This window comes from Procambarus clarkii, chromosome 72 (assembly GCF_040958095.1).
Source record: "Procambarus clarkii isolate CNS0578487 chromosome 72, FALCON_Pclarkii_2.0, whole genome shotgun sequence".
Classification (NCBI taxonomy): Eukaryota; Metazoa; Arthropoda; class Malacostraca; order Decapoda; family Cambaridae; genus Procambarus; species Procambarus clarkii.
In genome coordinates, this window is record NC_091221.1 from 9,872,518 (window position 1) to 9,896,310 (window position 23,793).

General features: G+C 40.2%; 1 protein-coding gene across 12 annotated transcripts in view; it reads left to right on the plus strand.

The window, feature by feature from the left end:
• The first annotated feature begins 783 nt into the window (after positions 1-783).
• The window catches only part of Gdh (glutamate dehydrogenase, mitochondrial), a 51,806-nt gene continuing 28,796 nt past the window's right edge, over positions 784-23,793 (plus strand). For 4 of the 12 annotated variants that reach the window (XM_069312472.1, XM_045767529.2, XM_069312471.1 and 1 more), the window contains exons 1-3: positions 784-807; positions 11,515-11,740; positions 12,380-12,587. In XM_069312472.1, coding sequence (XP_069168573.1) covers positions 11,516-11,740; positions 12,380-12,587 — 433 coding nt within the window. In that variant the 5' untranslated portion in view covers positions 784-807; position 11,515. Of the gene's footprint in view, positions 808-8,416; positions 8,570-10,893; positions 10,995-11,514; positions 11,741-12,379; positions 12,588-23,793 lie in introns of those variants that run through there. The other 8 variants (XM_069312467.1, XM_069312466.1, XM_069312468.1 and 5 more) reach the window with 3 other exon arrangements.

Below are 23,793 nucleotides of genomic sequence, written 5' to 3' on the forward strand. Positions count from 1 at the left end.
CTCAAACGGATAGAGTAACTTAGGCTATTTCTACCCCCCCCCCCCCTCTACTTCAAGTCCCTCGAGGGGCGCACAAATTCAGTGAGTACAAATACACAATATATATATATATATATATATATATATATATATATATATATATATATATATATATATATATATATATATGTCGTACCTAGTAGCCAGAACGCACTTCTCAGCCTACTATGCAAGGCCCGATTTGCCTAATAAGCCAAGTTTTCATGAATTAATTGTTTTTAATTACTAACCTACCTAACCTAACCTAACCTAACTTTTTCGGCTACCTAACCTAACCTAACCTAACCTATAAAGATAGGTTAAGTTAGGTTAGGTAGGGTTGGTTAGGTTCGGTCATATATCTACGTTAATTTTAACTCCAATAATAAAAAAATGACCTCATACATATAGAAATGGGTAGATTTATCATTTCATAAGAAAAAAAATTAGAGAAAATATATTAATTCAGGAAAACTTGGCTTATTAGGCAAATCGGGCCTTGCATAGTAGGCTGAGAAGTGCGTTCTGGCTACTAGGTACGACATATATATATATAATATGCGTGTGTGTGTGTGTATGTGCAGAAATAATATTAATAAAACAATTAACATCATGTAGTGTACTCTATATATCAAAATACATTACTTAGAAACGCATATCATTCACCAAAAACAATTGGGCTACTTTTATTACCAGTTGGCTACTTTTAGACCACCAGGTCGCTACTTTCAGCACTTTAGAAGGGGCAACCCTGCCTCCGTCTCTCAGTGTAGTGCAGACGGTGTCCAGGTGAGTGTTGGGAAGGACGTACCGGCTGTGATCATTTCACAGCTGTGTACCAGAAGTTTGCTCACATGTGATAATGGTGAACGTTAATGCTTCCTTAATATATAGACTATCAAATATGTGAAATATTTGTCGCCGTCATGGTTTGAAATGCACTAAATACATTAAGGGCCATGCACACGTAAAATATTGTAGAGGTGCATGGACTCTATACGGTCAAGTCCTATACAGGCCATTCAAGGAAGCTTGTCCTTTCTTAGAGCTTTCGCCGCTCTTAACAAGAAAGCTTGCCACATGGGTTAGGTCTTTCGCTGCTCTTAACAAGAAGAAGAAAGCTCATTTTCTAGTTATATGGATCGTTAGGTTAGGTTGGATAAGGCAGACTTAAAAATCCGCCGGCGAGCTGTCTTGGGTACCAAGTTAACCTCAGCTGTTATTTATTTATATACAAGAATGTATATTGGGTTTATGAGAGTACAGAACTTTGAAGTTTTACATTCCTGTAAAGCCACTAGCACGCATAGTGTTTCGGGCAGATCCTTAATCTAACATAAAATTTTAAAAAGGTAATGTCTAGCAAAATTAAAAAAAATGTTTACAGGGACATTGTAAGAAAGTATAAAAAAATACATTGTATAAGAAATTTGACAGGATTACTAGGTATTTATTATAGTACTGTAGTATTTATTTATTCATACATACAAGAGTTTTTACATTCTTGTACAGCTCTAGCAAGCATAGGGTTTTGGGCAAGTCCTTAATCCTAATTTTCACACATCCCTAGGAAGCAGCTAGGTACCTATTTACTGCTAGGTAACAGGGGCATCAGGGGTGAAAGAAACTTTGCCCATTTGTTTCCGCCTTCCACCGGGTATCAAACCTGAACCCTTAGGACTACGCATCCCGAATGCTGTCCACTCAGCTGTCTGACCCCGTGGGGGTCTGATGGGACCTCTAAGTGATGTTTGGGACACTGGGGCTTCTAATAATTCAAATAATGACTGGAGTTCACCTTGATAACCATAGTACTTCTCAGTATGTGACTGGTGATTCTGCTGGAGCTGTCGAGGTTTGATTTGCACAAATAATGCAGTCTCGGTTGGGACTGACCACCAGGTCAGTCAAGTTAATCCACGCAGAGAACGCTGCCAAAACGGATGCCATTAGATACACTATGCTTAGTGTATGGCAAGGGGCTGCAAGACTTGATTATTGGAAAATAGAGCCATGAGTTTAAAAGGTACGGCACAACTGGTATACAGACTTTCACACACGAGGGTCCAGTGGTACATTACTCGGCACAGTTGCGTCACAGCCAAAAGGTCTCTGGTTCAATTCTCGTGTTGGAAGAGACAATATTAACAATATTAACAACAGTTAGGACAATATTAACTTTCATTTGATTCCTCTGTTAATTGGCAGTAAATATGTACCTGGGAGTTGGGCAACAGTTGTGGATTGCATCCTGGGGAAAGTAAACCTAAGGGGATCCCAATAAGCTTAACGGGCTTCCTGTTCCCAACTGTGGACCAGGTAACTACTTCGTTCATAGAACACTTGTACATGTATTTATGCTAGCTTGTGAAAACTATTGGTCTCATGTTCCAAGACAATATAATTACTTATGCTCCTACCTCTGTAGAAATAAGTTAGGAACAATAACTGCATTATGTCAAAAATGAGAATAGCAACAAGACAATCCAGTGCTTAGTATGGGCAGCCACTTAGTCCTGGGAATTGTAAAAATGGCAAAAGCATTGTGTCCAATGAAGATGGGGTCACCTGTAGCATATTCAATTCATTAATGATGCTCTTGAGAACCCACTACTAGTACTTCAATACTAGTACAGTACTGTGTTCTCTATTTCCCTCCATTTTTTTTTAACATGTTCATTTTAACTGTAAACATATCCTCTCGGGCAATTCTCTTGGTAGTGCCCATGGCTGAATTTTAGAATCCTTTATCCCTTCGTGGTTTAATGCTGGCAAATTGACGTGCATCAATTCTTGCACTAATACTTCTTCCTGCATTTTTCTCTCTGTATACTTTTTTCTATTTGCCTAGACTGGATTGGAATTTCTGGCACTCTCCATAATTGCAATTATTTCCACATATCCTTCTCCATCAATTGTTTTCTCCTCTCTTCCATACTTCCATGAGCATATTAAAGCTAACTGTAATTTTCACCTTCACTTCTATTTACTGCCCGTCATGTATTCTTTTTCTTTTTTATTTTTTTATTTCAACCTTAATGCTATCTACTCCATCCCACGGTGTTCCTCCTGTGGCACAGGGTGCATTCTTTGGACTTTGAACTATGCCATAGTGTTTGCTCAAAACTAGCAGCTCGAAGAAATGCTGGAAAAGACATACGGCAGTACCAGTGTTTGGTTCCACAAGTCATTAGTTTTGTTGAACATGACAGATTTTATGTTATCACCATAAATGGCATATCACTATAAATTTATCACTATGAAAGTTTATTCCTCTTTCCTATATCCAGCGGATTATGTGCAAGATTGCAGGTAAATTTATTCCAAATATAGTGCCCATCATTATTGCTTGTGTTATTGCTCAGCTGGCAAATGAGCTCGGTTCACACTTCTCGGTGATTAACACCAATACTCGCCGCCCTTCTGACTTATGATCTGGATATGTTCTACAAATAATCTATAATTGCTATCATCTCACTTTTATAAAATGTTAAGAACAAAGTTTGTGTAAATTCTGGCTTTTCAATCAAAGCCTGCTTTTCTTTTTACAATGTCAAATAATGCATACTATTCTAGAGATGAGAATAGTCAAGTTTATTGACGATTGACATCTCAAAAGACAAGGCGAGACAAGACATCTCACCTTGCGAGATGAGTCAAGTTTAACAGTATCGTACAGTATGATTTAGAAGCTGACTGGATAGGTCACTCTTGATATGGGGACTTGAACAAGGTTTACTTAATAAAAAATAAATGTGCTTCATTACATCTTCATGTGACGTGCCAGAAAGAAGGGCCACCTTTACCGCTCAATCTATTTTTTCTTCTGTTAAAATAACTAATGTATTAAACACTTCCCAACATTTGTAGGGAGAGCATAAAAAACCAGGAGAGGTGGCAAATATGACAATGACCTAAAGTCATTGGTGTGATTGCAATTTAGTGATTATCAAGTGATGATTGAGTCTTTAAAAAAATAGTTAAATAAAAATACTTTTCCTTTACAAAATTATTTATGTAGAGCAAAGTTTGGTGGGATACATTTCAAATGGTGATAAATGCCAGTCAAGAGCTGAGAAGAAATGAAAGTTGCTGCTTCATAGAGGAATTTGTTGCACAGTATATCAGAAGTCTGTAGGTACGTACATGAAAATAAAGGACACTGCAGAATGCCAATTGGCCCATATGAGGCAGCATCTTTTTATATTCACCCAAACTTGTACACATGTAATTACCTAAGTAATTACCTAAGTGTAGTTACAGGATGAGAGCTAAGCTCGTGGTGTCCCGTCTTCCCAACACTGTCATATAACGCTTTGAAACTACTGACGGTCTTGGCATCCACCACTTTCTCACCTAACTTGTTCCAACCATCTACCACTCTGTTTGTGAAAGTGAGTTTTCTTATATTTCTTCGGCATCTGTGTTTAGCTAGTTTAAATCTATGACCTCTTGTTCTTGAAGTTTCAGGTCTCGGGAAATCTTCCCTATCGATTTTATCAATTCCAGTTACTATTTTGTACGTAGTGATCATATCTCTCTTTCTTCTGTCTTCTAGTTTTGGCATATTTAATGCCTCTAACCTCTCCTCATAGCTCTTGCCCTTCAGTTCTGGGAGCCACTTCGTAGCATGTCTTTGCACCTTTTCCAGTTTGTTGATGTGCTTCTTAAGATATGGGCACCACACAACCGCTGCATATTGTAGCTTTGGCCTAACAAAAGTCGTGAACAATTTCTTTAGTATATCGCCATCCATGTATTTAAAAGCAATTCTGAAGTTAGAAAGCGTGGCATAGGCTCCTCGCACAATGTTCTTTGTGGTCCTCAGGTGATAGTTTTCTATCTAGAACCACTCCTAAAACCGGTTTCGTTATCAGAATTCTTTAAAGATTTCTCACATAATGTATAAGTTGCATGGGGTCTATAGTCTCCTATTCCACATTCCATAACATGGCATTTATTAACATTAAATTCCATTTGCCAAGTGGTGCTCCATATACTTACTTTGTCCAGGTCATCTTGAAGGGCATGACAGTCATCTAAGTTTCTTATCCTTCCTATTATCTTAGCATCATCAGCAAACATGTTCATATAATTTTGTATACCAACTGGTAGATCATTTATGTAGACAATAAACATTACTGGTGCAAGAACTGAATCCTGTGGTATCCCACTTGTGACATTTCTCCAGTCCGATACATTGCCTCTGATTACTGCCCTCATTTAGCTATCAGTCAGGAAATTTTTCATCCATGTTAGAAGCTTACCTGTCACCCCTCCCAATATTTTCCAGTTTCCAGAACAACCTCTTATGTGGAACTCTGTCAAAAGCCTTTTTTAGGTCCAAATAGATGCAGTCAACCCAACCATCTCTTTCCTGTAAAATCTCTGTGGCTTGATCATAGAAACTGAGTAAATTCGATACACAGGATCTTCCAGATCGAAAACCATACTGTCTGTCTGATATAATATAATTTCTCTCCAGGTGTTCTACCCATTTAGTTTTGATTAGTTTTTCCAATACTTTCACTATTACACTAATCAATGATACAGGTCTATAATTGAGGGGGTCTTCCCTGCTGCCACTTTTGTAGATTGGAACTATGTTAGCCTGTTTCCACACATCTGCTACGACTCCTGTACACAGGGATGCCTGAAAGATCAGGTGAAGTGGAATGCTGAGCTCAGATGCACATTCTCTCAGAACCCATGGTGAAACTCCATCTAGGCCAACTGCTTTATTCTTACTGAGCTCCTTTAGCATATTTTCCACTTCATCTCTTAGACACCTCTATACACTCTATGTCGTTCTGTGGAATTCTTATTGTGTCTGGTTCTCTGAAGATCTCATTTTGTTCAAACACACTTTGGAACTTTTTGTTTAATGTTTCACACATTTCCTTTTCATTTTCCATGTATTTGTCCCCCATTTTTAACCTCTGAATATTATCCTTTACCTGCAGCTTACTTTTAATGAATTTATAGAAAAGGCCTGGATCTGATTTACATTTGTCTGCTATACCGTTCTCAAAGTCCCTCTCTGCCTCTCGCCTTACTGACGTGTAGTTGTTTCTTGCATCTTTGTATTGCTGGTATGTTTGGGGGTTTGGCCTCTTTCTATAATGATTCCATGTTTTTGTCTTTTGATCTCGCAATTTCTGTTGAACCAACCCTGTTTCCCAGGTCTGCATGTCTGTTTTGGTATAAATGTTTGTGTGCCTTCATCATATATTGTGCACAATTTGGCATACATCTCATTTACTTCCTTGCCTAGCAACAAGTCTGTCCAATTATACCCAAGAAAAAAGCTCTAAGTTCCCCATAGTGTCCTCTCTTGAAATCGAGTTTAACAACTGTTTCACTGTTCCCATTCTCTACTAGATTGTATCGCATAGTGTATTTAATGTCCAAGAGGACGTGATCACTCTTTCCCAAGGGAGGAAGGTACTGGATGTCAAATACCTCCTCTTCTTTCCTGGTGAATACTACATCCAGTACTGACGGAACATCCCCTTCCCTCATTCTTGTAGCCTGCTTGACGTGTTGACACATGAATGTCTCCAAGATGAGGTTTACAAACCTGCCTGTCCAAATGTCCTCTGTTCTTGCCTCGTAGGCCTCCCAGTCTATTGCCTTAAAGTTAGTCCCCCCGTATCAACAATCGGGATTTATCTTTGTCAGCTCTTACCATAATATCTCTCATGACCATTATGAGACCCTCTCGTTTGTCATCCAGTTCTTCCTTTGTCCATGTGTTGCTTGCTGGTGGGCTATAGGCATTAAAAATTATCAGCTTATCTTGATTACAGAGCTGCAATGCCATTATGTCAATATCTCTAGGGTTTTCAAACATTAATTCTCTTACCTTCAGGTGTTCTTTCACCAACACAGCCACTCCTCCCCCCCCTCCCCTTCTTAGTTTTCCTGTCACGTCTCCAAACTGAGTAGCCCCTTGGGAACACGACCTAATTAAAACATTTTCTTCAAGTTTAGTCTCTGTTAATGGGACAATATCTGGGACTTGCTTGATTATATCTTTCAACTCCAATACTTTCGATCTCACTCCATCTATATTGGTATATACTATTTTAAGGAACATGTTCCCCTTCCCTTTGTTCTTTACACCCCCTTCCTTTAATTATTTTGTTGCTTTGTCTTTATGTACCATTTCACAAGCTTTCCAGTCCCTGACACTTTGTAGAAAAAAGATGTGCACAAACGCACATGCGTGTGTAAATCACGAAGAAATTCACGTGTGATGAATAATGTCAAGATGTTTAACCATGATGGAAAATGCAACAAGAAATTACTTAAGTGCCTTAGTATTCATCAACACATCAAAATTATGAACATTACAGTTCTGCGGAGGTAGATATAGAGGCAAGAAGGATACATGTGAGATGAAAACGAACAAGGTGTTTGTAATATTGGTTCATGAACATAAGAACAAGAGGAAATTACAGGCAGCCTAATGACAGTACACGAGTTCCTGGAGGTGACATTCCTAATGAGATAGATAACTATTAAGTCTTAGTAAATAGTGTTTTTAATTTATCAATAAGAATGTATCCAAATTGTACAAACCACTAGTAATGTTCATATTGTATGGCTAAGGAATTTATATTAAAGGAGATTCAATAATGTTTATTACATTATTTGTAAATACACATATTTAAGTGCTTGATAATCAGGCACTGGTTATCAATTTATCAATGTGTTTTTTTTCTTATGTTCCCAGTACAAAATTGTTCTTTTTTCGACACCTAGGTACTTAGAAGAGGTTAAATTTACCTATCACAGTATTTTGTTCACGGATCTCTCTACTTTTTATTTGATAATTGCCGTATATATAATCGAGCGAAGTATCTTATTATTTATTTATTTATTTATATACAAGAAGTTACGTTGGGGGTTAACAGATAATATAGAAAATAAATAAATATAAATAAATGTTTATTCAGGTAAGGTTCATACATACAAGTGATGTTACATTAATGGATTGATATATAGATAGAGCTAGTACATACAATGCCTAAAGCCACTATTACGCAATGCGTTTCGGGCAACATTTCATAAGTTGAATTGTTGAATTAACAACATAAGTTGAATTAACATTCTTGTAAAGCCACTAGAGCGTTATATGACAAAGCGTTCAATGTTCAGCGTTATATGTTCAAAGCGTTATATGACAGAGTGCTGGGAAGACGGGACACCACGAGCGTAGTAACCTGTAACTACACTTAGGTAATTACTAGCACGCATAGCGTTTCGGGCATTAAGCATTTGCATTTCTTGGTAATATTCAAGTATGTGCATTATTAGCGTTCTGTGCTTTACTAATAATTTCTAAAACACAAAATAGAAAGAAAGACATCTTAGGTAGACTAGTGCACGGGTTAGTGACGTCAAGGGAACGATTTTGGCAACCTTGGGACCACCACTGGGGCGAGGTACAGACACCAGCTGGTCTGCTCAAGAGGCTGGTCTCCTCTCAGTGTGGCTCTGGGAGTTGGTGGGAGTGGTTGTGCTTCGACGCTTGTAGTTTGGTTATGTATGTAACTTATTTCGAGTTTTTTCAAGTTGAATAATGTGTTGGGTTTTCTATCTTTGTGGTCATAAATGAGTTATATCGATATAAGCCGCTTACGATTGAAAGTTCAGTAATGGAAATAAATTACGGCAGTTAATGAGGTGTTTGGGTGGCATAAAATCACGCCCTTCATTAAGATATACAGTACCCGTATATGTATATATATATATACATATATAAAACATATGTGTAATAGATGTTTTGTTTACAATTGCGCATTAATCACGAAAGCGGGTTTAAAATTATGAAGGCGGAAAATGTAGGTTTGAACTCGTGCAAACATATACGGTATTATTACATATCGTAATCATTAATACCTCTCCGGGTTTGGATAAACGTAGTTTCTTTTAATAGAATACCTATAGGCGCTGGTGGCCAGCCTAGAGTATAACATGCGTCAAACTTAAACCGGGAACTCCATTTGGTATGCATTTACTGTACCCAATAGCCAACTACTCATATTGAATTCGGGTAACTAGATGAATAAGAATATTGAGAAACAACAAATGTTAAACTATAGTATATTCTATAGTAGTTATATATAACTATAGTATTCTATAGTAGCCTAAATCATTTTACCTTTCCGAACAAAAATTTAGGATACTATAGAAGGCTGCAATAGAATTCATTCGAAAAAAATCGGGGAAAAGAAACTTCGACTAAATATGCCCTGATCTTTGTAAACAAATCAACGAAAAATATACTTTTCAAACAAGACTGTAAGCCATCCCAGTAGGAGAGGTATAATCCGGTTAACAAGCTGTAAGTCGTTGGCGTGTGGACTGGGTGTGTGATGACTCTTAATACAATACAATTTCGTTTAAAAGAATGTGTGTGTACAAAGAAGAAAGCAGTAATGTACAAATTCATTTCATTTCTTTCCTTTCAGCTCTCATCTCACTTTTTTTCTTTCTTGCAATGTACCTGTTATTTTATTAATTCCGCTAGAATTTACCTACTTAAAATTATCTGTTAGATTAAGGACCTGCCCGAAACGCTGCGCTTACTAGTGGCTTTACAAGATTGTTAATTATCATTCTATGTATTCTCAAAAACCCAATGTACCTTCTTGTATATAAATAAATAAATAAATAAATAAATTGTAGGGACAGGACCTACACAATCTATGAAACTTACGCAAAGCGTTTCGGGCGGTTTTTTTTTAATGTTTTTTTTTAATTACATTGCATTTAAATTTGATGTTCATATAAACGTTGTATTATGTTGTTTGTAAATGTTTTAGAGAAAAACTAATTAAAATAAATTTCCTGATTGTAAATTGATATCTGCGTTGCTGATTTTTTCTGACTTTTTTTACTTTTTTTAAAGTTATATTTTTGTACGAGATGGTGACAATTTTCTAGTTCGATTATTTTGCTAATATTTTCCATTAGTGCATTAATTCTAGGAATCTTAATTAGGTGTATTTTCGTAAAACCTAATGCCAATCCGGAATCTTCCCCTTTAATATTAAATATTAATTTTGTCTGAATAATGACTTTTTTGTCATTCAGACAATTCACAATTATTATTCTGGTGAGGAAAGAATATTTTTCCAAGGAATATAGATTAAGATCTATATTGAACTTAATACCGTTTCCGATTCATTGCAGCAGGACGAAACGTAATGTTTTAAATATTTTTTAATTAATTCAGATTTATATACACAGTATATATAACTGCATAAGCAACATGTGTTGACAAAAGTTAAAGTGGACATTTTTTTCGGGGGTAGCATATAGAATGAGTAGAAGATAAATGTCACAATAACGTGCCTGAAAATAACCAGAGCTACACATGTGAAATTAAATGACAATTAAATCTCGCTAGTAAACTTCGTCCTCGTGATATAAAACCTGCTATTCAACAAATTCACACACACACACTGCAGCTGCAGTTTACTGTTCCTCTAGCCCTCTGATGTTGACCAGACCACACACTAGAAGGTGAAGGGACGACGACGTTTCGGTTCGTCCTGGACCATTCTCAAGTCAATTGTCGATTGACAATCGATTTGAGAATAGTCAACATACTTTAGCCACGTTATTGTGACTCATCGCCTGCATAGCCCTCTGATACTGTGATGAAGCTGGCCGTACGTTTGGTGACAGACGAATTAAGAAATACTAAGAAGTGCAAGAGAAGACTTTCTGACAGGAAAAATGTTCTCGGTCACATTACGGGCTGTAAATATCGTCCCAGAGAGCACAATATCAGTGGCATTAGTTCAATGTTGATTGCGTTAATTCAACGTTGAATTGGGTGTTGTACGTAGCACACGTCATGTTCAATCGGCTCTTATGCACAACATTTTATTTAACATACACCACAGTCCTGGCTTTGTTGCTGTTAACATACTTTTCAACAAGGTGGACAAAGCTTGCAGGTAAGCTAGCAGCGAGGCAGTGACAAGATAAGCAGATGAGTGTATATTATAGTATGTGTAGCAAGAGTTGTAGCCTAATGAGAGATAAGGTAACTGGCCTTATCTGATGGCATTCAACACCCTTCCTGGAGATGGGAAGAAATTTTCATGTTTAGCTTAAACATTTTATGCAGCTTACAAAATAAACTAATCTGTCTGTCTAGTTACACGTCTTGTGCATCACGTTATTATAAACGAGTGACCTAGCAAACCCCACCTAGAGTGTAGGGTCGGTATCAGAGGAGTAGTGTCGAGAAGGGATATGACGAGTGGGGTTCCCCAGAGGCTTGGTTCTGTGACCATTACTGTTCAAAATTTGTGAATAACGTGCCCGAGTAAGCATATATATAAGAATGTTTACAAATGTTTTTGTAATCGAGTATATCTCCCTTCAGTTGACTGTCATTAAAACCTATCTAGGCTTGTTTATTTTGCGAATAGTTGTACTTGATACTTAGCAATATTTTTTTTTCTTTGTCAGAATGTTGCGAGGAGCAGGACAAGCAGTGGCGCGGGTTGTGGTCCAAGCTGGGGGAGCTAAAGGTGGCCTTCTTAGAGCCTCTGCCCCTGCTGCCACTACTGTCGCTAGCCGCTGGCAGGGTGACTATGAACGTCACCAGATCCCCGAGCGCCTTCTGTACATTCCTGATGCAGAGGATCCATCCTTCTTTGAGATGGTGGAGTATTTCTTTCACCGTGGTTGCCAGGTAAGGTTCTTCAATGCTATTGAATTGTTAATTAAGTAGGTACCAGGTAAAAAGAGGCTGAGGTTGCCAGGGAAGGGACTGGAGCTTCCAGGCCAGGAAGCTCCAGTCCCTGGAGCTAACTGGGGGGGGCTGCCGGGCGAAGGACTCTTGAGCAGGGGAGAGGGCTGGCTGCCAGTTCCCGGACTAGCGGGGAGGAGCCATCCTGGTCAGGGCCTAAAGTAATATAGGGCAAGTATGGTTAGATTGTACACGCTCAAATATTGAATTCTTTTCACACATTACTCAACCAAAAATATAAGTTAACATATCTAATAAGTTCATATTACCCGAGTACTAGGCCTACACGTTTTGTATATCTCGATTTTGGCCCTTCCTCTTGCCGTTTTGAACATCTGGAATCTGTGGTAAGAGTTCCTCACGCTCGCCAGTACTCTTTATGTCCTCTCATATTCTTTTTTTCTTTATTGGTGGTGGTGTGTGTGTGTGTGTATAGCAGCCAGGATTGCGTCCTTGCTTTACCCGATGACAGACATTGTGACTGGATATTACAAACTGAAAATAACTAAATAATGATGTATGTGTGAGAGTTGCGATAAAATAATACCTGCTTTGATCTTTTTTGTTATCGCCTCTGAACAGGTGGTAGAGGACCAGCTGGTAGAGGAGATGAAGGACCGCATTACTCTGGAGGAGAAAAGAAACAAAACAAAAGGCATTCTGAAGATTATGGAACCATGCCACCATGTTTTGGAAGTCGCCTTCCCAGTCAAGCGCGATAATGGTACCTACGAAATGATTAGCGGTTACCGTGCTCAACATTCTCTTCATCGTACTCCCACCAAGGGGGGTAAGTACCATTTAATAATGTATAATGAGATATGCCTTTGCTCAGCACCACTGCAAATAATGAATATTGCAAGGCGAGGTGCTCAGCTACCAGAGTCCTGTGGCATTTGGCATGATTTGATCGTGTGTATTGGTGATCTACTGAAAGACCAGGTGGCTATTTATTAGACTATTTTAAATTTCGCGAGTTACAGTAAATAAGTTCATTATTCAATATCAAAGTTTTTATATGGCAGGGATGTTTTAGTGATAGTGGATGGCTTGACGAGTTTTATACAAGAAAAAATATTCCTTATTATACATTACACATATAGAGTGACTACAAACAATAGATTGCAACATTTTCTGCATTAATTATGATATAAAACAGGAAATCAGTTGGGTTCAAATCTTATAAGCCTCTGAGAAAGGAGCAACTATTGATATTTCAACTGAAATGACATTAAAAGCTTAGTTTCATAAAGTGTTTATAGAGATATTAAACTTCGATGCAAGAAAAATAAATCGCATCCAATTCAATTTTTTATTGTGCACCCCATACCCATCCCGTGGGCGGTGATGTAAAGGATTACAGAGGCACATAATCGGTTCAGGAACTGAACCCTCTAGTTCGTTTAGCTAAGCAAATAACAATCTTTTGGCGCTAGTTACAAAATTATTAATGTTATATCGCATCCAAGTAGATTAATATTTCGGTTTTGGTGAAATATTAAATAAAATGCTTCTTATTTGTTAAATAATTTCTTATAGTTTCCACAATTTGTGTAATTTTACAATAAATTTATATGAACTCACGGTTGTTAAATTGTAAATACAAATTACGAGTATAGGCTATAAATGTTTTATCATTTGCAATTCATCCTCTTGGTTAGGGTTTCGGGAATTTTATTATTAACACAAGATTTCGTGGCTTATAAAAGGGTTCGAAAAAATCTAAGCTGGCTCGAGCAACACCCATCATGACTTGTGGAATTGGGCAGCGTTCTAAACCAAGCCCGGCTGTAACTGTATTCATCATTAACTTTTAGGAGCTCGTCGCGAATTACTTTTTTTTTTACATGGCAACTTACAAGTAACAATAGCTTTAATCATGTTAAACATGTTACGAAACCTTAAACTTCCTTAGAGACAATTTCACAAGATAACGGTCTTGGCGAGACGAGGGTGTGCCTGTACTGTGGGTGCTGATTGGTCGACTCATGGGGGCGTGACTCCTGTTAACCAATCAGCATCAAGGCTAAAGCTGGGCCGGCGTCAGGTGATGTGGAAGGGCAGAAATAGTCCCCCTTTTCTAGTCAGTCATCACATGTTTGTTCGCTTCGGATACAAAATGAAAGTTTTTGTGAAAAGAGCACTTTGAAATATTTATTTGCCTAATGGTAATGAGCACCGAATTGATGCAGGGAGCATGGCCACATGGGTATTGGCCTCTTAATTAGTTACTTTGACTAAACTAAACTACATATATTATGTGTAAAGTAAATACGTGTCTCTACTAAAATAAAACTAGTTCCCAAATTCTATACTTGGCAAGAGGAGTGTGTGAGACTGAGTCTCCGACCTCATTTTATGCCTCGACTTTCCACTGCCACTAGCAGGATGGGTACGGGTTTCACAATGAGGGAACTAACGGTAGGCTGGTACTTTTTGGTACGGAAAGCATACATGTTGTACTTATGGTTTTAGCATCGGATGAACGAGCAGTTTTCCGGTTTGAACTCGCCATAATATTAGGTGCAGAAAAAAGGCTTATTTTGATACTGTAGTCACATGTAAGATTAAAATATATAAACTATATAATCCCGTGCATATTATAATCATACTCACGTGCATTATTTTTTTTAAACATTGTGTTGCATTTACCGTGTGTTGGGCAATGAGCCAGGAGTTTGTCTTACAACGTTGCCAGTTCGTACAACTTCCATAACTTGTTTGTTGCTTTGAGGGCTGAGGGAATTACATTAGCTTGGTCACATTAGGTGCACTCGCTTCAGCTGTGTACTCACGGTGTGTGAAGAGGGCGAGGGGATGGTTGTATGCGGGTTACCAAAGGTTTACCACGCTCGTGGTGGTAAATCTGCATTCTTTGTCATATGATGCTTTGAAACTAATGATGGTTTTGGCATCCACCACAACATTTAAATTGTTCCATCTAAATATAATTTTGCAAAAAGATACTTTCGTATATTTTTTGGCACACACACACACACACACACACGCATATATATATATATATATATATATATATATATATATATATATATATATATATATATATATGTGTGTATATATATATATATATATATATATATATATATATATATATGTGTATATATATATATATATATATATATATATATATATATATATATATATATATATATATATATATATATATATATATATATATATATATATATATATATATATATATATAATTACACACACATATATATAATACACACACACACACACACACACACACACACACACACACACACACACACACACACACACACACACACACACACACACACATACTTACAGGCTTCCTGTCCCCGACAAAACGAATTATAATTATGCTTTCCCTTTTACAGTATTGAAAGTATGAATACTATCACAATCTAATCAAACCTCATATGAAAATCACCGTCTTTGGTGACGGATGTGGTGATAACACAAGGTAGTAGTCTAGCGGTATGACATTCACCAATTTTCTTTTCATCTGTTATCGTATGTGAAAACTGCGTCTCCGCCTCCCTGCCGTTCTCATCTCCCATGGTGACGACCTTGAGGATTTCTTACTCGTGCTGGCCGCTAGTTGTGCCGACGATTAGGTTGCTAGGCAGTCGAGTCCAGGCCCCCTACTGCCCAGTGGGCACGATAATAAGATACTGTGCCCAGTCGGTGGTTGCTGGTTGCCCCAGTTTTGACTGTTGGGAAGTCGGGTTCACACATGCTTGTTGTCAGGTAGCCACGTGAGATCCACACGTAGTTTACTGTGGGTTTTAGGTAGCCACCAAGGCTAGCTCCAGGCTACTCTATGGGAGTGTTGAATAGCCAGGTCTATACGCATTGGTTGGCGAGTTGATAAATGTCTACAAATTTTGTCATTAAACAAAAATTTGTTCATAGTTGTTTAAGTAGGAATGTTTCCAATAAGGAGAATTTAATAGACACTTTTTCTTGCCCTGAAATATTTTAGAAGTTCATGGGTCAGTGTAATAATACGCAGGATAGCTTAACTTGCCAGGACAACTCCGCTCAGCCAGTTTGCCAGGGATGTCCGTCCCGCACAAGTTGTCAAAATTATACATGACACTAATTACAGAATGATCAATGTATTGGTTTTGTGATAAGAAAATTGACATTTACAGCATGTTGCATTCAGTATAATTGGCCTCCATGCGTTAAATTAAAGGGCATATTGCATGGCAAAAAGAAGTTTGCTTAAGTTGCCATTGTTGTATATTTTCTAGATGGGTTGAGATGAGTGGGGTGCGAGACGCAGTGTTGCAGGTGGTGGCTACCAGCCAAGTTGGCATCACTTCCACCACACTGTTGTACGCCTCTCACATTTTCCCCCCCAATTGTACTTTTATTACCACTCTGAAGCTTAGCCATTATAGCCTTCGTGATTACTTGGCTTCAATATTTACCAACATCATATGAATGTGCAGAAAACAAAATGCATCGATTTGAGCTTTGCTGATAATTGGATTGGTGGCCATTTGGGCGTAGCCTCGTCCTTTTCAGGAAAGGGATATAAATAAGTTATTAAATATATCAATATAAAATAGAACTCGAAACAATAGCAATAAATTGGTTAACTTTAGATTTGGGAAAGACTTGAATAAACACTGGTTCGAAAACATGGTTGTTGCGTCATTTAATGGAAAAAATTATCGGGTCACATAATAGACGTGGACACATAATATCCCACTATTCAATGAAAATAATAACCCACTATTTTGAAAAATTAGGAAATGTAGACTTTATTTCGATCCAAACTCGTTATCCTCTTCAGCAGAGAGCGAGAAAGATGTTTTTAGATTCAGCTGTTCGGAACAAAAAGTTCCACATAGCACGGGCTATGGTGAGCCCGTAGTGGACTCTCCTGGCACAGGAGCGAGCACAGCTTGCGAGAAAGTTGTTGTTTTTAGATTTAGCGACTGAGAACTAAATGTCCATGTAGCACGGGCTATGGTGAGCCCGTAGTGGACTCTCCTGGCACTGGAGCGAGCACAGCTTGCGAGAAAGTTGTTGTTTTTAGATTTAGCTACTCTGAACTAAATGTTCATGTAGCACGGGCTATGGTGAGTCCGTAATCCAGAAAGATGACTGTGGAATCACGTTGTTGTTGTTATAGATTCAACTACTCGGAACAAGTTCCAAGTAGCACGGGCTATGGTGAGCCCGTAGTGGACTTACTGGCACAGGAGTCTGTGTGGAATCACGTGACTTGATGCTTTTACGGCATCAAGTCACGTGCCCTGGGGAGAGGTGTATACATTAGGTAGTAACACAGGGTATGCCTTGGGTAATAATCTTGTTACATAATCACTCACCAGATCTGGTAACCACTGCCCTGAGGAGATATTAAAATTTGGTTTATTAATTGTATGTTGTGGTGTACTAAAAAGCATAACACAGCCTAAGCCTAAATAAGCAAGCCTAGGCTTAACACGTGCACTTTTAAGCCTAATTTGGTGCATATGTATTATATTTGACCTAGGAGGAGTTAGGTGTGATTGTTGTTTTCTTCCTTTACAAAATTGTTGAGTCCGAAACTTGGACTTTTTTGTGCAGTACAGTAACTTGTTTAGGTGATAGGTTGTGGAACACAATGTGGCCATTTAGTGAGACTGATGGAATTGTGGAGCCGGCATCAGTGTCCTGTGTGAGAGATGAGGCCGCACAGGTGAATCAATACGGCCAACTGTGTAGAGGTATTACTACCCCCCACCCCACCCCTGCCTACCCATCCCCAGAACACTCCTTGCCTTTCAGCCGCCACGCCTTCACCAACGCGACCTCACCCCACAATTGAAATTGAAATAAGTTTATTGAGGTAAAATACACAAAGGGATGAGGAAGCTCAAGCTATTCTCACCCCGTTCAGTACATCGTGTTAATACATACATATACACACACATCACAAACAATAAACATATTACCAAACATTCTGAGAGATAAACATCTACATTTCCTACACCCCACATGCTCACACACTTATTCGACTGGGGGGTAGAAATAGCCCAAGCTACTCTATCCCTTTGAGATGTATTTCTTTGTCTCAATGAACATACTTGAACTTATTCGACCTCACTCTCACTCTCATGCATACTCGACTTTGCCTACACGACTTTCCTGTTAATTGATACTTATTGATAACTTGTTTATTATTATATTATACATCCCCCATTCATCTGCGGGCCCCGCGCATACAACCATTTACTCAGCTTCTGCATCATGTGTACAACCTTCCACCTACGCAATCAGTTACCTACACGGCTTCCACATCATCACCCATACAGCCTCTCCACATCATCTGTGAGAAGGACGACCACACAAACTGCTACACTCTCTGCCTTACCTGTGGCCAGTTTTGATCTGATGACCAAACCACACGTCAAGAAATGAAGACACGACATTTTGGTCCTTCCTGGACCATTATAAAGTGTAATAGAAGAGGGAATGTTGTTGTTTTTAGATTTAGGTACTCAGAACGAAATGTCCATGTAGCACGGGCTATGGTGAGTCCGTAAGAAGAGGGAAAGGGACAGGCAAATAATAAGGTAAGAGAATGAGATGAGAAGCGAGGAGCAGGTAAAAATAAGAAAAAAGGTAAGAACATCCTTTATCTTATTCTTAAAATATGATTAATAGGATTGAAATTATCAAAACTTGATCAGTTTTGATCATTTGTTCTACTTCATGGCGAGTTCTACAAAAACTGCACGAGTAGATTTATATGTGGCCGCTATAGTTTATACTGAACTAAGTGCAAACTGAGGAAGATGGGTGATAGCAGCTGCCTAGAGGGTAAATGAAGCACCGGATGTGAGGGAAGAAATGACATGGGTAGAAATCATATCGAACCTTCCTCCAAGAATACTCATAAATTGTATACCCTTAGCTACGTATGCAAGGTTACAGGTAAGCTGGGTTACACGTAAGGCACAGGGTACATAAAGCTCGGTTACAGGTAAGGGTTAACATGAAAAACGTTAGTGGAATTGAACCTGAGGAATTAAATTAGGAATTATACCTCAAGCGGGGGAGAACATGATCAAGGCATGCAAAATACTAAATAATCACTCACCAGGTCTCACAAGAGTAATTAATTTTGACAAAATAGTTTTAGGGAGGCACGTGCCATCCATATACGTCTGGAAGTGTAAATTTTCGATTGAAGGTTGAGAGGCGAGACCCCAAGAGCTGAAGTTCAACCGTTGTAAATACAATTGAGACCAGTGGCACCTGTCCACAGTTGCCGCGCCACAGTTTGTACCTTAATATCTTCCACAAGTGTAAACAGTTGAAACTCCGCTGCGCCAGCAATGACGACGTCTGCGCATATTAGATTATTAATAATAAAAACAAACACAATAATTTGAGACATCTCCTAATAACTGGCTCTACCAACCTATTGGTGTGGGTGAAGTTAGAAGCTCAATCTATTCGCTTCTAAATAATTAACAACAGCTGTGTGGGTTGAGTTTTTGAGGGGGGATAACCCCCCCCCCCCTCCCTCCCTCCCCCCCTCGGAATCCCGACTAGTGAACCCTGCCCTTTGGTCCAGACTAGACTACCCACCCCCTCTCCTACACCACGCCCTTGCCTACGACACCACGCCCTCGCCTCCCACAACTTTACATCCTCACAATTATTTAACACCTTTGTTTTCCACAACTTTGCAATACCTACGCCACCATTGACATGCCTACACTTCATCTATTCCACATCCACACCACCTTAAAATTAAGAGTGAGTGAGAGGATGGACTGGCTAGCGGGTGTGTGAGGGAGAGGAGGTGACTGGCTAGCGGGTGTGTGAGGGAGAGGAGGTGACTGGCTAGCGGGTGTGTGAGGTAGAGGAGGTGACTGGCTAGCGGGTGTGTGAGGGAGAGGAGGGACTGGCAAGCGGGTGTGTGAGGTAGAGGAGGTGACTGGCTAGCGGGTGTGTGAGGGAGAGGAGGTGACTGGCTAGCGGGTGTGTGAGGGAGAGGAGGTGACTGGCTAGCGGGTGTGTGAGGGAGAGGAGGGACTGGCTAGCGGGTGTGTGAGGTAGAGGAGGTGACTGGCTAGCGGGTGTGTGAGGTAGAGGAGGTGACTGGCTAGCGGGTGTGTGAGGGAGAGGAGGTGACTGGCTAGCGGGTGTGTGAGGGAGAGGAGGTGACTGGCTAGCGGGTGTGTGAGGGAGAGGAGGTGACTGGCTAGCGGGTGTGTGAGGGAGAGGAGGGACTGGCTCGCGGGTGTGTGAGGTAAAGGTGGTGACTGGCTAGCGGGTGTGTGAGGGAGAGGAGGTGACTGGCTCGCGGGTGTGTGAGGTAGAGGAGGGACTGGCTCGCGGGTGTGTGAGGGAGAGGGGGGTCTGGCTCGCGGGTGTGTGAGGGAGAGGAGGGTCTGGCTCGCGGGTGTGCGAGGGAGAGGAGGGGACTGGCTAGCGGGTGTGTGAGGGAGAGGAGGGGACTGGCTAGCGGGTGTGTGAGGGAGAGGAGGGGGGAGCAGTGGTTGGCTGGTAGGGGGTATGAGAGAGAGAGAGAGTACACAGGTGATAACGTTGTGTAACTTGTGTTACCCAAGTACTGAGGGAGTGGGTACAACAGGCCAAGGGAGCCGGTCGGCCGAGCGGACAGCACGCTGGACTTGTGATCCTGTGGTCCTGGGTGCCGGCGAGAAACAATGAGCAGAGTTTCTTTCACACTATGCCCCTGTTACCTAGCAGGTAAAATAGGTACCTGGGTGTTAGTCAGCTGTCACGGGCTGCTTCCTGGGGGTGGAGGCCTGGTAGAGGACCGGGCCGCGGGGACACTAAAGCCCCGAAATCATCTCAAGATAACCACCAGTAGGAAGGTATTTCCGTCTAGTTCGCCAAGTATCAGCAGCTCACAACACCTTATCAAGGATAAATAAATAAATTAATTAATTATAAATGCTGTTGTTACTAATATGAACAAGGTTCCCTCGAGTATCTTATATTCTCTTCTCGGAGGCTAAGCCACGGGCCTCACAAATTCATTTAGAGATGATACCCTTGTATATATAATATAAATAATTATTACAGGTCAGAATCCCACCCATTCTTCTCCCCCATCTCCCCACAAAACTCAACTGACTCATCGTATATCTTCTTGGTTAACCTCCCTCCCTCTCCCCCCATCCTCTAGGCTTCCCCACTTTCCATCCATTCGGCCATTGCCTCCAACCACATGGGCTGGACGGTAGAGCAACGGTCTCGCTTCATTCAGGTCGGCGTTCAATCCCCGACCATCCAAGTGGTTGGCCACCATCCCCCCCCTCCTCTCAAATCCCTTCAAAGTTCTATATAGTCATAATGACGACGCTTTCTCCTTTACGGGCTATTCATGCCCGTGCCACCTTTTGGATGGTTTAATCTTTATCAATCAATCAATCTCCTGATGGCTTTCTCTTCTCCCTCCACCCACTTTGTTGCTGACCCTCATCCGCCCATTCCCTCTGCTACTAGTTATCTATCGTCCTACCCATTGATAATGGTCTATATTTGATAACAATTATTGTTGACATGTTGACTGTGTGTTGTTCACTACAGTATCTTAATTATCATAATATATTGTGGACATATGTCCATGTATGATATAGAAATACATTGGTAGGCATATTTACATAAATCATAAGTTGACGTCTGTTGACTTCACCGTGAGGTTTCGTTGTCAATACTCTAAAATGAGCTTGGATTATTTGAATTTATTGTGCTAAAAAATAGCAATCTCTTCTTGTTCTGGGGGTGCATAATAAATGTAAAACTGTTGACCAGACCGCACACTAGAAGGTGAAGGGACGACGACGTTTCGGTCCGTCCTGGATGGACCATTCCCAATCGACTTGAGAATGGTCCAGGACGGACCGAAACGTCGTCGTCTCTTCAGCTTCTAGTGTGTGGTCTGGTCAACATACTTCAGCCACGTTATTGTGACTCATCGTCTGCAAATGTAAAACTACTTCCTACCAGTGTCCAGTGTTTCAAACAGATGTTATCTAAGCAAACTCAGATCCACTGGTAAGACCGAACCCGTCTTTAAAGTGCTGAAGGAAAGAGTTGAGGGAAATTGAAATAAGTTTATTGAGGTAAAATACACACAAAGGGATGAGGTAGCTCAGCTATTCTCACCCCGTTGAGTACATCGTGTTAATACATATAGACACGTCACAAACAATAAACATATCACCAAACATTCTGAGAGGAAGGGAAGGGTGGGGGTTATGGCAGCAGACGTGCTACCGAGGTTCGCACTGTGCCTCCCCGCAGCGCCACGCCCGCCTGCAGCACCTGTCTGCGGTCTAGGCAGTGTCTGCAGCGGTGGGCTGCGCGCGCGCCGTCTACCTCCTACACTCTTCAGCTTTAATGTTGGTTTCATTCCTTGGAGGCGTCATTTTAAGCTTGTTAGTCACTCGTTTGCCTTGATCTTAACTACTACTACTACTTTCTTAAGTTTGGTTATGCAATCAAATATTTACTCGATTTGGTTATCTATCTTTTTTACTTTTCTCTTATTTCATTCTTTCTCTATTTTCTCTACGTTTTACACAATTGAATACAGGAGAAGCGACTTTTGACTTGTAAATAGATTCGAGTTTTTCCTTTAAATAGTTCATCTTAAGCCTTACCTAGCTAGTTTTCCCTGGAACATAACCCGCCAATTAGTGCATACTCAAGATGAAAGTGAACCTATGCTACATGTTGTACAAGGTTTTGTAGCGACTGCTGTAGAGAACGCGCAAGATGCTCAATAGAGCTGTAAGCAGGCTGTACTGCTTGCTAGGTGAAACACGTGGATCTTTTTGGTCATTGAAGAGTGAAACTTCATCCTTAAGATGACAGCCTTACTGAACACTACATTTTCCCCACAAATCCATATACTTACCTGTCCCAGGTTCAGTGCCATGAGCTTCGTAGTACTGCATGATTTGTTTCTACCCATATATCGTCGTACAAGCTCTCACACACATGTGCACAGGAGCCACATAAACATGATATGCGTTCCAAGCTTTTGGTGAGAAACTTAATAAATCCCAAAATCAGTTCATGGTATTGGTAAATGGCCGGGAACCTAGTAATGTGGGGGGATTAGCCGGATATAACCACATAATTGTTAGCCATTTAAGAGAAAGTCTAATTCCAAGTGATAAACGTCTTATTTAACGAGAGGATGTTTGAGAAATATTACCATCATTTGAAACACCAATATACAGCTGCCTCCAGTCCACCGACAGCACCATTAATAATCCAACCTGTCCTCTTACAAAGAACGTCGCTTTTCGCTCATATGCGTTACATAGGGCTAAATATTTTACTAGAAAGTGGAAGTGGCTCGCGAAAGTGACGAACTGTCCCGTTTTCTGTTTTGGGTCCTCTAGTAAGTTAGGAGATGACACTTAAAATTTAATGTTTTCTTGATGTTGGGAACCTTAAGACGGGGGGCTCATAATGACCAACAGTTTATCACTCTCTCTCTAACCTTCATCAGCAAGAAATAGCCCCCAAAATAGCCCGAGTGATGATGACAGCTAGCAAGATGATACTGATGTATTGAATTTGATTGCCTGGGTTGACTTTTGTGATTTCCGCGGCAGACGCGGCGAGATATAAGCCTTAGTGTAGAGAGGAATAAGGGCAGGCAGGAGCGGTGGGTTTGTACTCGTTAGAGAGCTATATTTAACTCGAGTGGAGGATTATCAATGACACTTATCACTGCAGCACTGCTGAACACAAGCGGCTCCGGCATCCCATGGGATAAGGTATTGCACAGATTCTTAATAGTGACTTGTCTATCTGTATCGCTAGTCTTATTTGGTGTAGCCTTCTAGGTTGTACTTTTCTGCATTCTGATAAATTGAATTTGAAAGTTTTGCTCTAAGCTGCCATTCCCTTTGACATTATCATCATCCACCACTGCCACCATCATCCACCACTGCCGCCTCCACCGCCACCATCAACCACCA